At 38.8% G+C, this 16,833-nt stretch overlaps 1 protein-coding gene across 2 annotated transcripts; it reads left to right on the top strand.

Annotated features, from left to right (window-relative positions):
• Positions 1-20: 20 nt before the first annotated feature.
• CMC2 (C-X9-C motif containing 2) lies at positions 21-15,870 on the top strand. 2 transcript variants are annotated; one of them, XM_075188986.1, is made up of 5 exons: positions 40-128; positions 5,970-6,041; positions 7,466-7,566; positions 8,252-8,323; positions 15,678-15,870. In XM_075188986.1, the coding sequence occupies exons 3-5, from the start codon at positions 7,486-7,488 to the stop codon at positions 15,759-15,761; spliced, it is 237 nt and encodes a 78-aa protein (XP_075045087.1). In that variant the 5' UTR covers positions 40-128; positions 5,970-6,041; positions 7,466-7,485; the 3' UTR covers positions 15,762-15,870. The 2 variants fall into 2 exon arrangements, with proteins under 2 accessions (XP_075045086.1, XP_075045087.1); XM_075188985.1 differs by lacking the exon at positions 5,970-6,041 and having other exon boundaries at positions 21-128.
• Positions 15,871-16,833: the final 963 nt, after the last annotated feature.

Raw genomic sequence — 16,833 nt, forward strand, 5'->3', positions numbered from 1 at the left:
TATTGATGGACAGGTTGAGCGTCCTGTTACAGCAGCGCTTCCTGATGTTATGAGAAAAATGGGGGCGCGGCCTCGGGAAAGTGACCCGGCCGGCACGTGCCTGGTGACCCGCTGGGAGCAGGAGATAGGTAGGTTGTGGGATAGGTGGGGCTGGGACTATATTGCATTTTATTTCACAGCCACCTGTGGTTCTGCAGCAGCTGCTGTAGGACTACAGGTCCCAGCATTCCCTGCTAGTAGTCACAGACAGACAAGCAGGGCATGCTGGTACTTGTGGTTCCACAGCAGCTGGCTGTCCACTCATGGCCTAACCCTGCTGCATTCAGGGATCTTACATGAAGGTCATAACTATTGTAAAAGCTGACTTGTTACACAAGGGTGTTACAAATTGTATGATTTTACATAGGAAAGGTATTTAGTATAATAAATGTCCTTTTTAACGTACTTACATGGACAGACATTGTTTTAACAATTTATCAGCGTTTTTGACCTTTTTTTTTTAAAGTGACCAATAGTATTATACTGTATCTGTGTATACCTAATACAGAGAGAGACAGTACTGTCTGTGTATGCACCTAATACAGAGAAACAGTACTGTGTGTATGTGCCTAATACAGAGAGACTGTACTGTGTATGTATGTGTCTAAATCAGAGAGACAGTACTGTGTATGTGCCTAATACAGGGAGACAGTACTGTGTGTGTATGCACCTAATACAGAGAGAGACAGTACTGTGTGTGTATGAGCCTAAAACAGGGAGACAGTACTGTGTGTGTATACACCTAATACAGAGAAACAGTACTGTGTGTATGTGCCTAATACAGAGAGACTGTACTGTGTATGTATGTGTCTAATTCAGAGAGACAGTATTGTGTGTGTATGTATGCGCCTAATATAGGGAGACAGTACTGTGTGTGTATGTGTCTAATTCAGAGAGACAGTATTGTGTGTGTATGTATGCGCCTAATATAGGGAGACAGTACTGTGTGTGCATGTGCCTAATACAGAGAGACAGTACTGTGTGTGTATGCGCCTAATATAGGGAGACAGTACTGTGTGTGTATGCGCCTAATACAGGGAGACAGTACTGTGTGTATGTGCCTAATACAGGGAGACAGTACTGTGTGTATATGCACCTAATACAGAGAGAGACAGTACTGTGTATGCACCTAATACAGAGAGACAGTACTGTGTGTGTATGAGTATGAGCCTAATACAGGGAGACAGTACTGTGTATGTATGTGCCTAATACAGAGACACAGTACTGTATGCGTGTGTGCCTAATACAGGGAGACAGTACTGTGTATGTATGTGCCTAATACAGAGAGACTGTACTGTATGCGTGTGTGCCTAATACAGGGAGACAGTACAGCTTCTCTATGCTGGGTGTAGTTCTATGTACAGTTGCAGTGTACCATTTCACTGGTATCATATCTTGTATGTCTGGACAATTGCACAGTTCCTCTTCTTGTTCTGTGCACTGGATGTAATTTACAGTGACTGTCTGAATTCTGTGTGTATCAGCCACATTGAGCTGGCCAATGTGAATGTATAATAGTGATTTGTTATAATTCTATAACAAACTTAGGGGGGTATTCAATTGTTAGCGTTAACGGGGAAAAACGAGCGCTCAAAAAATCTTAGCGTTATTACGGTAATTACTCGCTCAATTTCGGCGAGCTGAAATTCCGCGAGTAAACTACCGTATTAACGCTTATCTCGCGCAATATTACTGTATAAACGGTAATATTTTTTGAGCGCTTGTTTTTTCCCGTTAACGCTAACAATTGAATACCCCCCTTAATGTTTCATCACAGAATAGTTGGTCATTACTTGAAACTTGATGGAATGAGCTCTCTTTTCATTGGGTCTTCCAGTCAGGGTCTATTTACAGGGGCTATCCTAAACTCTGTGGAATATTCTCTGCTAAGGAACCAGGTAATAAAAGGCTAACCTACGTCTTTTCAGCCCCGGGGAACCTGCAGGGCCCCAGTTCTCCAATTTTCTTAAATGCATCAGACTACATAATGTCTGTTGACAATAGCATGTAAGTTTCTAGATGTATATTTAATTAAGGTGTTGTATTCGATTCACCTCAACCCCTTCAAGCTTATATCCCTACTAGATTCACGTAAGAACAAACTTTATTTTGGATATGATAAACTGGGTACGCACTATTAAAATTTACTTCAGAGGCGATTACTGGAACGATTTTACCAACGACTCAAAGTCTTGATGAGCATGCAGATTTATGTGTACACACCTACACGATTTACTGTCAGATCTGTGCTCTCATCTCTCATAACCATCTGTTGAAAAGATTGTGAATCTGTACACTGTATAGATATACGCCTACACTGCTGGTCCTGAGTGCGTACACGCTTCCACATTTACCCGACATCGTTGATCGTGATTTTTAGGAAATTTAGAAAACCAACTCCAACGAAACAATGTGCTTTAGTGCGATAAAACATGATCGTGGGAACGTACACACTCTTCCAATATTTGATAAAACGCTCGTTTATCGGGTGATCTGCACGATAATTGCATCAGTGTGTACCGAGTTTTACGTCTTCTTTAGGTATTTATTTTGACTGATGTGATTTTACTACTGTTTTCCCACTTTGTACTCCTTTTGCCCTGTTCCCTTTATGTATCTCTCCTCATCCCCTATCGAGAGAGAGCTGCTGTCAGCGCTGTCCAATACAGCAGCCGCGGCGCTGTCTAAGAAGCGTCTGCGGCGGTGCTGTATACAATACAGCACCGCCGCGGACGTTTCTTTGACAGCGCCGCGGCTGCTGTATAGGACAGTGGCCACTTAGCGCAGGGGGGGGGGGTTTCTAGAGACTCAGAAACCCCCCCTGCGTGCGCCACTGTAAGATTTGCAGTTTTGCTGTAGAGCCAGTTTAACTGGCCTGCTATACAAACCCGTCAAGAACCAACTTCTAAAAATGTTACCTATGTCACACCTTTCAAAGCACATATGGGCTAATAAAATAAATAAGCATTTTAAAAATCTCAGAGTCGTTTCTTGAGCATTTTTTAACGAATCGAGGTTTCCCAGAATTTATTTAACATATCTTTATAATATACAAGCAGTATTTTTTTCCTATAACTGGGATTTTTAATCTTTATGCATGTAGAAGGTACCAGTATCGTGCCTGTTGTTTTTTTTAAAGCCATCTGCTCCCATTGAATTTGCTGTGAAAGGCGACTAAATAAACTCAAACGTTTTTTCGGCAGCTTCCCCATTTCTCTAAATCTGATAATATTGACAAATAACACTTGAATGTACTGTCCCCCTTAAAATAAACATAAACTGTGTACTATAGTGAAACAGGACTCCTGTCCGCAGGGCCTCTCCTAATTCTAGACGGTTACTTTATCATTGCAGTTTGCTGTATGGAACAAAGCACAGCACATGATTGTTGGAACTACAAATTGTCTTCCTGTCCCATTGTACACAGTTTAGAGAATAGTCTGTGCTGTACTGGGTTCTACTACAGTAACAATGCAAGCAGATGGTGTTTCAATGGACAACGGGAGACAAAGGATGTGAGTCCTATCGCCACAGTGACAATGCATAGTTTAATTTTTCATTTTTAAACATTTTCTATGTATTGCCGTTCTGAAGTACAGTACAATTTTACAGTTAAACACCCTCAGTAAAAATCAGGCAGCATTTTCCCTGCATGCAAAATAAGTGCAATTGCATTGGAACATAATATGTCCAGGTGCAAATTTGCCACCTTTAGCTGGATGTTTGGGCCTCATTTAGATAGGAGCTGTGTTACTAATCCATACTAAAGCATTGCGACTTGTGGATTAATCTGGAGGTAGTTTGGCGTATAAGAGGACATCACAATTCGTGTGAGGATGATTGGGGACATGAACAAAGTACAGTAACCTGTACCAACCAATCCTTACTTTGGATTAGACCAAACAAAACTAATTTTTTTAACACAGGTAACTGACCTCCATGGTGCTTTATAGTTAATAAACCTTAATATGGGAATGGGGTAGAGACTTTGTAAGACTAAACATAGCCCGAAAATAATTTTTGCCACTGTAGTCTAGTGCCTCCCAATTAACTTTCCCTTATTCAGAGGGATATCTCTGTGTGTGTGTGTGTGTGTGTGTGTGTGTGTGTGTGTGTGTGTTACCTTTATCAAGATATTTGAACACACTGTTATAATTCACACTCCACCTAGTGGTCATGTCTGCACAGTTTTTTCCTGGAAACAAAAATACATGAAATTTTACAGTCGCAGGTCTGTGTTAGTGCTCTTTTGTAAATAAAACAAAACACTTTTCTCTGTATACCATGTAATATTGCAACATTCTGTGTGTGTATATGTATATATATATGAATTACAGTACAATGTTACAGTTAAACACCCCCAGTAAAATCGGGCAGCATTTTCCCTGCATGCAAAATAAATGCAATTGCATTGGAACATAATATGTCAGGGTGTAAATTTGCTACCTTTAGCTGGATGTTTGGGCCTCAGACATAGGAGCAATGTGTATGTGTGTGTGTGTGTGTGTATATATATATATATATATATATATATATATATATATATATATATATATATATATATATAACTCCTTGAAAAAGTGCCCACTTCCTAGTGAAGTGGGCATTATTAGGTTCAAAATGCAGCGATTCTCGCCCCCCCAATGTATAATGACACGTTTGCATCATTACGTCATGGAGGTGGGTCCAAAATGATTCGATTTTCGGGGCCCCGCCCCCCGCACGCCCACCTCTCCCGGGAGGCTCCCGGAAGCCAAATACAAAAAGTTGGTAAGTATGCTATATATATATATGAGAGAGAGATTGTATATTATATCTGTACATTAATGTATTGAAAAGGACATTATCTATATTAAAATGCAGAGTCAATTATGCACTATACTCTGTGGTAACTGCTATGTTTGTTACATATTCTTTTACTAAAAACTTAATAAAAACCAGATGCAGCTAGCATGTTATCTAGAAACTCTAAAATACAATGTCACCAAAATAGAGAACGGTATGTTTCTCGTAATACTGTTTGAGATCTTGTTCATGATTAATTGTCCAGGGAAACTAGTGTTATTTTAGTGTATAAGATTGTACCAGATTAAATAGAAGGAAGCGCTTCTCTCTCTCTTCGGAATGCCAGCTGTGTATATCGCCCACAAAGAAGTGGAGGGCATTCTTAATCGGGCTCGTATCTGTGGATTTCACCCTATAGGGCTTTATTATTGTGTTCACTGATGTAATATTTTTATATGTGAATTTCACATTTTCTAAATATTAATTGATATTCTTGTGGGAACACATCATATGGTACCTGATTTATTTTTCATTTTAACAGAAATATAGGCTATATATTATTTATTTTTATTTCTCCATATTTGTATTACACATTTGGTAGCACACTTCATAGCTGATACATTTCCACTTTCTTGATTATTTATTTTACATATTTGCACAAAATATTATTCTAACACCTGACTTGTTTACACTCTTCTTACTCCAGCTAGAATTTGTTTTAGAACTTTGGATGTAAGCCTAAATGTCTCTTTGTATGATTTTATGCTTGGGGTGGATCTTCTTTTCTTTGAATAGTTACTCGAGCTCATTTCTTCTGCTCATCTCTACAGCACTGCAAAGAAAATACAAACTAGCTAAGGGTTCCAAGACCAAACCAAAACTCGAATCTTCCATAAATCTCTAGGCAACAAGTGGTGCTATTTAAATAGCAAAACATGACTTTTATTATTCAAACATGCTTACAGAAAGAATGGCATTAAAATATTAAATAGGTTGTATCACTGGATTTAATATAAATATTGCAGAACTATTCTCGCTGAAGCGGATACTACAGATATTTTGTGGTGAATCGTTGAAATGATCACCTCATTTTAACATAACTTTTTTTGTTTTGTAACCAACAATTGTCTCTGTTGTATTTGGAGAGCTCTAGTCATTGGCCACATGCTTTCTATAGAGCGGGATAGCAACAGTCGTATATGAAGATTAGAAAAAAGGTAATATATAGTCCAATAAACTCGCACATAGGAGGAGCGAAGCAATGAATACAATTAAAATTACACTTTTTTTTTTTTCTAATCTGGTAAATGGCAAAATTGATTTCTTTCTGGTTTTATTTTACACAATATGAAATAATTAATATTTTAGAGAATACTGCCTCTTTTGGGGGATGACCGCTTTAGGACATATTAGCTGATATTCCCTTTGCCGGAACCCTCACTGTTCCTTTAAATGGCCTAACCACGAATTGTCCAATTGCCGTTTCTCTGTTTTTCCGCAAGCTTATTTTTTATTTTTAAATCTTTTTTAAAGATGTACCTTTAAACAACAGTGAATGGCATATGTATATAATACACATGTGATGTTAATGTGTGGATTGTAAATTGCTGTATATAAAACGCTCTGATGTCAAGAACTTCAGTGTTTATTTCGGAAAACCTGTGCATTCTGAGTCACATCGCACCTTCTACTGTATTGTTACAAATATTACAAGTCAACTCTGATTTATGTGACCTGTCAAAATCAAAATCGATCGCCTCCATGAGTTCTAATACCCTTTATAATGTACAGTTGGGAGTGTATTATCTCATGTATACTTTTTTCTGTATTATAGATCCTATACCTGTGTTTGGCGTTCTTTTTGCTGCTGTTCTCTGTTATCTGCTGATCGCCTGTAATGCCTTCTAAGCATTCTGTGTAAATGAGAGATGAGCAGCTTATAGTTATAATCCTTGCAATCTTCTTCTTCTTTCTTTTTACGTCTTACTTGTTATAACAGAGTAAATTAGACACGTTGGGCCTGATTCATTAAGGCAAAAAATTAGTAAGTTTTCTCCTGGACAAAACCATGTTACAATGCAAGAGGTACAAACTAGTTTATTATTTTGCACATAAGATAAATACTGGCTGTTTTTTTCATGTAGCACACAAAGACTTGATAGCTTTATTTGTACAATGACTTTTAAAGTTGATCTAGGACAGTGATGGCTAACCTGTAACACTCCAGGTGTTGTGAAACTACAAGCCCCAGCATTCTTTGCCAGCTATCAGCTAGTTATCTACTGGCAAAGCATGCTGGGGCTTGTAGTTTCACAACACCTGGAGTGTCACAGGTTAGCCATCACTGATCTAGGACATGCCCTACCCCAACTATAAATCTGCCATCACATTTTAAATTTACCCCACCCCCCACCCTCCAATGCAGCATGGTTTTGCTAAGGTGCAAAGTTACTCTCTTTTTTTTTTTGCTTTACTTAATGACTCATGCTCAATATTCCTTATTTGATGTTTTACAGGCACCAATATGATTTTAATGTGGTTTTGACTGGTCCATCACAGGAATTAGGCAAATATTTTTGTTATTATGTATTCATGTATTTGACTGACTGTCTAATTTTGTACCTATGCTCTAACTACACAGCTGCTCCTTTTGAATAGAAGATGCATCCAGACTTGTCACCCCACCTTCACACCGATGAGTGCAACGTGCTCATTAATTTTTTGAAGAAATGCCATGTTGAGGTCAGTGCGCTATAGAAAGTGCAGCTTTAATGTGAACAATCACCTGCTGGATGCCTTTTGCTAACCACCTACCTCTAGCTCGAGTCCCAGGAGCTGGAGGGGGGGCATTGTGACCCAGCAGTGGGGAGGAGGTTGTGAGCTGAAGGACCAATCACAAACTGCTCATACACCGCCACTGAGGCAATTGTATTGTGATGAATAGGAAAAAAATGTATCTTGCAAGTTTAAATGTTTTTTTTTCAACCATAATCTCTGCTGCACTAAAGGTTAATTGTTTTCGGCATGGTTAGAATAAAAATAACATTGGTTGTAACTGCCTGTCAAGTTCTACTGTAGTGAGTAGAGAAGGAAGTGAAAGGCAAGAATACTTCTCTAATATAACTCCCTGCCCATGTAATAAATAGGGGAATTCCCCCATATTAGAACCCCTACATGTCATGTTTTCCATATCTCCTTGCTGGAGCACAGGTGTAATCATTACTGACTGATACATTGTATCAGATCCACAGGTGGTATAATTATATCACAAGTCACCTAGAAAACTTGCACTGTTAGGGGTCACTGAGGACTGGGTTTGGGAAACTCTGCTTTATATAATACGATCATGTGTATGTATTTCTACTAGTGTGTAAGTAAATCTGTCCATTGTAAAATCTTGTAATCAAATGTTGCTTTATAATTACAGAACAAATTTATGAAATATTTTGGGCAATGCAATGACTTTGACCGAGAAATGCGAAAGTGCTTAAGGAAAGAGGTGAGACTATCCTGTCTGAAAGAGAAAAGCTATTAGGTTTACTTTATCTCCTATCTGTGTTAAGGGCCTTTAAACATAACACACAAGATGGAAAAAGAACATTCAATCAATAAAAACATTTCCGTACCATGATAACACATGACATTTCATATAAATGTGGTCTCATTTCAGTTGGATTTACGCCAATAGTTTTTCTCGTAAGAAATGCATATCTGTATACATTTCCTCTAACTATGCATATACATACAACCATATATAGATTATTATAATTATCGTTGACTTGTGTCGTCTTGGGCCTGATTCATTAAGGAACTTAATTAGCTCAAGAAGTTTCTTATTTAAGTCTCCTGGACAAAACCATGTTACAATGCAAGGGGTGAAAATTAGTTTTCTGTTTTGCACATAAGTTAAATACTGACTGTTTTTTCATGTAGCACACAAATACTTGACAGCTTATTTGTACACTGAAATTTAAAGTAGATATTTGTGTGCTACATGAAAAAACAGTCAGTATTTAACTTATGTGCAAAACAGAAAACTAATTTGCACCCCTTGTATTGTAACATGGTTTTGTCCAGGAGACTTAAATTAAGAAGTTTCTTATTTAAGTCCCTTAATGAATCAGGCCCCTGGACACTAGAGGGGAGGTGAAGCGTAAGCCGAGTGCAATAAGGGCGTTTTCACAGAATTTTCACCTAACTAGACATATACACATGGGCAGATGCGCCTTTTAGGAGAGGTATCTCCTGCAGGTACTCTGTGTAACTATACATAATGGTGAAGACTGTCTAGTTACTTCTGATTCGGCTGATCCATTTTAACCCCTCCGGCTGATAGTACTTAATTCATTAGTAGCTAGCGTGTGTGTGTGTGTATATATATGTGTGTGTGTGTGTGTGTGTTTTTATATATATATATATATATATATATATATATATATATATATATATATATATATATATATATATGTTTTCATCACTTAACTGACATTTCCATTTGCTCTACTGCAAGAAAGATAATTCTCATTTGATTTTTAAACAGGGAAACAACAGATGTGGAGGCGTGTTGTATTTAATTACTTCTTATATGGAAAATGTAACTTTTGCGTTTGTGAACTGTCAACACAGTATTCTCCCTTCTGTATATAAATCTTTATTCCATTATTATGTACAAATAGGGTAATGTGAATTTTGCATTTACTATCAACGCTGTTAAACTGTATTTCTCCGCTGTTATTGAGCGTAATTACACACAGTTGTACTACTGCCTTTTAACGGGACACATTCTGATAGGCGACCAGCTCAACACATAAGTACGCTTTCTTTTTGTTGTTCTAAGCACAAATACATGGTCTCTGCAGCTGATTGTAAGCAGTTCTCTATTAGTCATTTCAGACTGCAAGTGGTTCACTGTCTGTGCTTAATAGTAGACTTAAAACAGGAAGTTTGCTAAATATATATTTGTAGATATTATTTGTAGCTCTTGAAATTGCAAAACACTTTACAACCAAAGAAGAAATTTTTAACAAAAGTAATTTTCTTATTACCAGCAGTAAAATATTTGTGTAAATTCAGAACTTGGGTCTCAAAGCTGACTATATGACTTAATAATGTGCATGCGCGTCAATGTTAGTAGTCGTTTAACAAACTGCTCATCTGGACATAATAACAACCTAATAAAAGTCATGTATTATTATGGTGCTAGTAAGTATCAAAATTAATTAACATTTTCTTTCATGTGGCGCCGGATGCTCAGTTATTGGTTTCATAGTCTTTTCAACTACAGCATTCGTGAAAATCTGATTTAATTATTTTTTTTTCCAAATTTTACAACTGCTCGCACAAATGTTTTCATGAGTTATGATATAAGATAATTGATTAGTCTACTGCACAGGACGTGTACCGTACTGTGCATTGTTCTTTGTAAGATAAAGCATTTTTCTAGGTTGTAAGGACATCTGATACCAGAGGGTAGATTTATTAAACATTCTAAAATGGAAAAGTGGAAGTGTTGCCCATAGCAACCAATCATTTTGTAGAATGTACTATACCAGTGGTTCCCAAACTGTGCGCCTAGGCTCCCTGTGGTGCCTTGGAGATCTCACAGGGGTGCCTCGGCCAGTGGTAAGCAAGGATGTGGACTACTTGGTAATTATTTTGGCTTAGGGGTGCCTTGAAAAATTTTTGGAGACCCTAAGGGTGCCTTGAACTGAAAAAGTTTGGAATCCACTGTACTAAAATATAGATAGAATCTGGTTGTTATGGGCAACACCTCCCACTTTTCCTTGTTAGAAGGTTTAGTAAATCTGCCCTCAGGAGTTGATTTTTTTTTTTTTTTTTCCCTTTAAAACATCTTTCTCTTTATTATAATTAGAATAATTGTAATCTGTGAGGGCATGGCACAGTTCCCATTACCATAGCTAGTGTCTATGAATCAAAATCAGATTAGACTACTTTTTGCTGGAACATACTGTTTAAGCTGGAACAGTTTGCAGGCACCTGTTTTATAACTGGGGTGGGATCCTCCATAGTATGAACAGCTTGGGTGAATATTACCCCCCAGTCCACTCTTTACATGCTCTGGTTAATGTGTGGAGACAGTGTCATCCACTGTTGTGGGACTTCTCATTTTACGGACTACCACTCCTCAGGCAGTTATTCAAAACTCTAGATTAATTCAGTCTTGGACCACCATAATTCAATATATTTACTACCTGTGCTCATGATCAGATCATTCTATTGGCAACTATATTCTCTCTGACATAATAGCCCATCAGGATCATTATGGAAATTGAATCCCAATGTTTTTCACCAGATGCATACACAGAAATAAAATGAAATGGTGTTCCTGCTGGTAGAAATAGTGAAATTGTAACATACCCATACACAAATGTTTTTTTTGTCTGTTCTACTAGTGTTTTTGTCGCCCCCCCCCCGTCCCCCCGTCCCCTCCCCCAATTCTCTGGAGCAACTAAAGGATCCCATTTCCTGGGAGGAGATATCTTGCTTTCGAATCACTTAAATGGCCTAATACTCCTGGCTTCATGTGTGGATTTTATTGAAAAAAAAAAGAATCCAACTTTGTTATTTTGCCCCCACACCCCCTTGAGAACCTTTTAAATTATATTCTTCGCAACAGAGCTCTACCTCTAGAGATGGTAGATGCTAACATTACGGAGATACCAAAGACAGGGAAAGATAATTCCCTTGGTAAAAACTTTAGTCCATTTTTTTTGTCCTAAAAATATAGACTATAAACTAAATTTATACCAAAATTATTACCACCGACCTTGCTCTTTCTCCCCCCATCACGCTTGCTTTTTGCTGTACCAATGTCGCCTTTTGTTCAGGCATTCAGGATAAACCCAGTCCTAGCAGGCCGTGATATGAAGGGCCAGACGAATCAATTAGGCCTTTTGTGTAGATTATATTTTATACTTGACAAAGCCCCTTATTATTATTATTATTATTATCCTTTATTTGTTAGGCGCCACAAGAGTTCCGCAGCGCCGTACAATGCACAAACAGTAGACAGTACAGGGTATTACATTACTGAACAGTAAACAAAAAATACTGACACTTCAGGAGCTCTAAGCAGGCTAATGCGGTAGAGATGGAGCAGAAGAGCTGGTAAGGACACAAGAGGGAGGAGGGCCCTGCTCAATGAGCTTACATCCTAAGGGAGGGTGAACAAAACACAAGTACAGAGGGAGTGAGTTGGCGTATAAAAGAGGGGAGGCAGGGTTAGGTGGAAGGTGGGTAGGCTTTGAGGAACAGGTGGGTTTTTAGTGCCCGTTTGAAGGAGCTAAGTGTGGGAGAGAGACGGATGGAGCGAGGCAGGTCATTCCAGTGAAGGGGGGCAGCGCGGGAGAAGTCTTGGATTCTGGAGTGGGAAGAGGTAATCCGAGTGGAGGAGAGGCGACGGTCATTGGCCGAGCGCAGAGAGCGGGCAGGAGTGTGAATGGAGAGGAGGTCAGTGATATAGGGAGCAGTGGACTGGGAGAGCGCCTTGTACGTTGTGGTCAGGAGTTAGAAAAGGATTCTGTAGGGTATGGGGAGCCAGTGTAGGGCAAGGCAGAGAGGGGATGCGGAGGAGGAGCGGCGAGATAGGAAGATGAGTCTAGCAGCCACGTTAAGAATAGAGCGGAGGGGGGCGAGATGGGGGAGGCCGGAGAGGAGGAGGTTGCAGTTGTCCAGGCGGGAGATAATGAGTGCATGGATGATAGTTTTGGTGGCATCCAGAGAGGAAAGGTCGGATGCGGGCAATGTTGCGAAGTTGGAAGCGACAGGCTTGGGCAAGGGATTGAATGTGGGGGGTGAAGGAGAGAGGAGAGTCGAAGGTAACGCCTAGGCAGCGAAGTTGGGTGACAGAAGAGATGGAGGTGTTATTATCTCCCTCCTGTTACCTTTCTTCATGAAAAATTTGTCTCCTCGCATTTGCACATCAACGTTCTTCCAAACCCATAATGCTGGCACTTCATATTCAGGCCCACATTAAAAATTATTAGCACTAAACTTTGACTTCTCATGGTGAAACCAATTTCTCTTATTCCTATTTATTTGTCCAAACCTCTTTTTCTCTCTTTTATGCTCATTACCCTGAGGATTCTCTTCTCTATGTACTCCTTGAGGAGTGCTCCATATACTATTAATTCATGGCTAGACTCTTGGCAGCAGCTAAGATGAACTTACTACACAAACCTCACTACCTGATTCAGGAATTTCCTCCAGTGTTTCCAGACAAAGTCCCCTTCTAAAGGTCCATCAACAGGGTTATTCACAGTTACTGTAGATCAGGCCTGTCCAATCTGTGGCCCTCCAGGTCCAACTACAAGCCCCAGCATGCTTTGCTTGTAGACAACCAGTTGATAGCTGGAAGGGCATGCTGGGACATGTAGTTTCACAACATCTGGAGGGCCGCAGGTTGGACAGGCCTGCTGTAGATCTTCGTTGGGCAGAAACCCAATGTATAAGTATCCTCTTAATGGTTGCCTAGGTTTTCTTTATCTCAACCTCTACCTGTTGCTGAATTATGTGTTGCCCAGTTAGCCTCCCGGCATTTGTTTCTCTCTCTTGTGAAATGAGTACAGTTTGAGCAGGCTTTGTTCTCTCGGATTGCCTTATGAGCTCTTCTCTGGACACAATAGACTGTGTTACAGATTGCATTGACCACAACTCTGAAATCTGTAGCACATTACAGATAAGGGATAAGTACAAAAGGAAATATACCGGTAATATCAGGAATTCCAATTTTTAATAACCTGGACTTCTTTCCTATTATTATTATTATTATTATTATTTGTTATTTTTGCTTTATTTATAAAGTCCCAATTATTATGTAGCACTGATGGGATCATGATACAAATAACATACAGTGATATAAAACTGAAGTTAAATATGACCCTGCCCAATTAAGCTTACACAAAGATTAAGACAACTGATACACATGGCAGAAGATGTGAGTGGCTATTGTTAGGAAGTAGCATTAACAGCCACCAATATTAAAGCAGCCATTAGTAGTCAACAATATGACGCAAATAGTGTGGTACGCTTGAAATGAGGAGAGACTGGAAGTTGAAGACATGAAAGGTGAACTAGTTTTTGTTGAAATGTCAAAAATGTCAGCTGCTGACCAGCAGAATTGTCCTTCACTGTTTCTCTTATTTAAACCCTTTCACTTCTGGTTCTGAAAAAGGCCTTTGTTCTTTTGCTGCATGGGCCCTCCTGTGGTCTTCCTCTAACTCAGAATAGCTGTGTTCCGGGATTTTATTAGATTTTTTTTGGCATCATGCTCACTGTTGTACAAAGAGCATGTACACTTGTCTTCCATGTCCACAGAAGTTGTGGCGGCAGCTGTCACCAAAGAGGCCGCGGAGATCACAGAGGGAGGAACAGAGATCACAATAGCAGTGACACTTTAAAAAGCTGGGGTCCAGCAGCTGAATTGGTTTTATATTTGTGGGAAGATTTTATGTAAAGTGTAAACTACATAAATATAGTTTTCAAGGTTAGCTGGTTTCCCATCTTGGTAAACATTATTGTTATCTCCAGTTAAAACCTTGGGGGATGCACCATCCACTCCTAAAACACTGAAATTAAATGTCAGTGAAGACCCTTTTGGCAAGGCATTGATCTTCTTGTTTTAACTCCAAATTGATCAAGTTATTAAGGGCCAGCTGCTTTTATGATGACCGATTCCCTCAACCCACTCCTGGTGTAAAATAGGTCAAGTGAGTTTTGCAGTGTTTAAATCTAAAGAAGACTTCTTACCAAACACTAACATGATGGTATTATACCCCTGCTAGAGTTCATAAACTCTTTTCCTCCTCTTCACCAGAAATAGGTAAGTTGAAAGCTGTCTTATAGCATTGTCCAAAAGTGGTGAGATTCTTTATGGAGTCTTATTAACAATAAAATACACAAAAATCCCTGGTCCTCCCTCCTCAACAAAAAAATTAAGGGGGATTTGCCATCTTATCCTAATTGCACACATCCCATTGGTAACAAAATTAACTAGAACCTCTGGTGTTCCTCCTCATTGTCTGAACAAAAATATTTGCTGAGTATACAGATCTAAGTGATGATGATCTATAAAGCAATTTATGAATCCTGGAATCAAATAGTCTTCGTACTGCTAGTATCAAATATTGATGGATGATCCATTTTTTATAAGGAAATACTTGGAATGCTGAGGTGGTATTTGGTTGTCATTCGACAACCTACTTCTTTTTTTATTTTGTACCTATATATGTTTATTTCTTTTTTCCCTTTGTGAAATACTTTACACTCCCTCCTTTTGAACCTTTTTTGTATTGTTTTGAAAAAATGTCATGAAGAGAGAAAGCACTAAAATAGTATTGGATATCACAAAAGGCATTCCAACAAACTGCTGTTGAGATTCTTGTTCTCTTCAGAGACTTCTGACCTATTTAATTTCCACTACTGCTGGCTTTTCCCACTTTGGCCTTATGCCTCAGTGATGTCCCCAGTTCTTCTTAAGTAATAGACTGCATGCCTGTGAACATCTGTGTTTAACGAACGCCTTTACTGTGTGCAGGTATGCTTTAACTTGGAACAGTTCAAAAGCAATTCTACATCCATTTTAATTATTATTCACTTAATTGCAGTTATTGCATGTCAGCAAAATCGTTGTGCAACTAGTGATATTCCACCTTTTTGAGTCTAGCTTTCTTTCTGTACGGAGTATGACCACATGCACAAGTCAATGCTTATATATTTATACACAAATATACATGGTGATGGGGGCAATGTTTCTTAAACCTTATCGTTTGCAATTTATAATTTGCTAATATAAATGAGTAAGTAATACTGGTGTAATGTATTTTTTTTCTTAGTATGAGAACAACAGAGCTGCAAGCCGCACCAGATCAGTGAGGCTTAAAGAAAAACTCCTAGATGCCACTAATCCTGAAAATTGAGAGATGACCCACACTTGGCAAGCTACCAATGAACTTTTTAATCTCCTAGAATTTCGCCATGGACGATTTGTATTTATTGTAGTGCCAAAATAAAACCTTCTTCTGATTTTTTTTGTTTCATTGTTGTATTTTTTTATTTTAATTTTTTTTATTATTATTTTGTTCTTAGACTTTCAGTAAAGTTATACTAAATAAAATATGAATTTGTATTCGGTAGTCAGTAGAGAGTTGAGTGCTCTTTTTAGAACTCCAGTGGTGGATCAACTTTAGTGCTTTCTAATTATAGGAACATTGACGTGACCATAGATTTACATGCTAAATCATAAGACCACAGATAGAATTTGTAACGTTGTTATCAAGCACCTTCACAAGCAGAGATGCCACTTACTTTCATCGCTGCTGGCACTGATTGAACAAGACCAGCTCATTCAGTGCTATAAGTGCTAAGCAACGCTGGTACTCCCAACACCTCCCCCATTGCACACCTGTTTTCTTGAGGACAAGGTCATTCAACACTGAGAATTTTCCTGCTTTCAGAGAAGCACTGGTAGTGCTTTGGCTCACAACTTCCTGACAACACGTGACATAGAGGTGGCAGGAGTAAGTAGCTGGTGTGGTAATGGGGGGAGGGTGAGAGGCAAAGTAATATCTTGGGCTGCACCAGCATTATTTCTGTGCAAAGTATGGTTGTAACTGAGTTATTTCTGTCAGTATATAAGTAGACTGACAATATTACTGTGCAAAAGATGGATTATCTCTGTGAAATTATTAATCTAATGGTAGATACCATTTAGCGATTTTCTGCTTCACGTATGGTGTGATTTTTGTCACTGTTCTTATAAAATATTAGCCAATTTATTTATCACCCCTTGTGTAACTGGAAGGTGGATGGGGCCAAAACTTGAACTTTAGTAGAGCATAAGCGCAAGCCTTTCTCCACAACTGTTTGGAGATAGGTTAGACATGTGACAACTGTGGCTATAGAGGCTCATGGTGTGACTTCACAAATGAGAATTGCTTTTCCCATATCCTGTAGTATATTGAGTTGAGTTTGTTCTGGAGTTTATCAGAG

The sequence above is a fragment of the Mixophyes fleayi genome, chromosome 10, assembly GCF_038048845.1.
Source record: "Mixophyes fleayi isolate aMixFle1 chromosome 10, aMixFle1.hap1, whole genome shotgun sequence".
Lineage (NCBI taxonomy): Eukaryota > Metazoa > Chordata > Amphibia > Anura > Limnodynastidae > Mixophyes > Mixophyes fleayi.

Excerpts from the sequence above, each read along its gene's own strand:
- CMC2 (XM_075188985.1), top strand. The coding sequence starts at position 7,486 with ATGCATCCAGACTTGTCACCCCACCTTCACACCGATGAGTGCAACGTG. Across the intron at positions 7,567-8,251 it reads TGAAGAAATGCCATGTTGAG|AACAAATTTATGAAATATTT; the intron begins GTCAGTGCGCTA and ends TTATAATTACAG. Across the intron at positions 8,324-15,677 it reads GAAAGTGCTTAAGGAAAGAG|TATGAGAACAACAGAGCTGC; the intron begins GTGAGACTATCC and ends TTTTTTTCTTAG.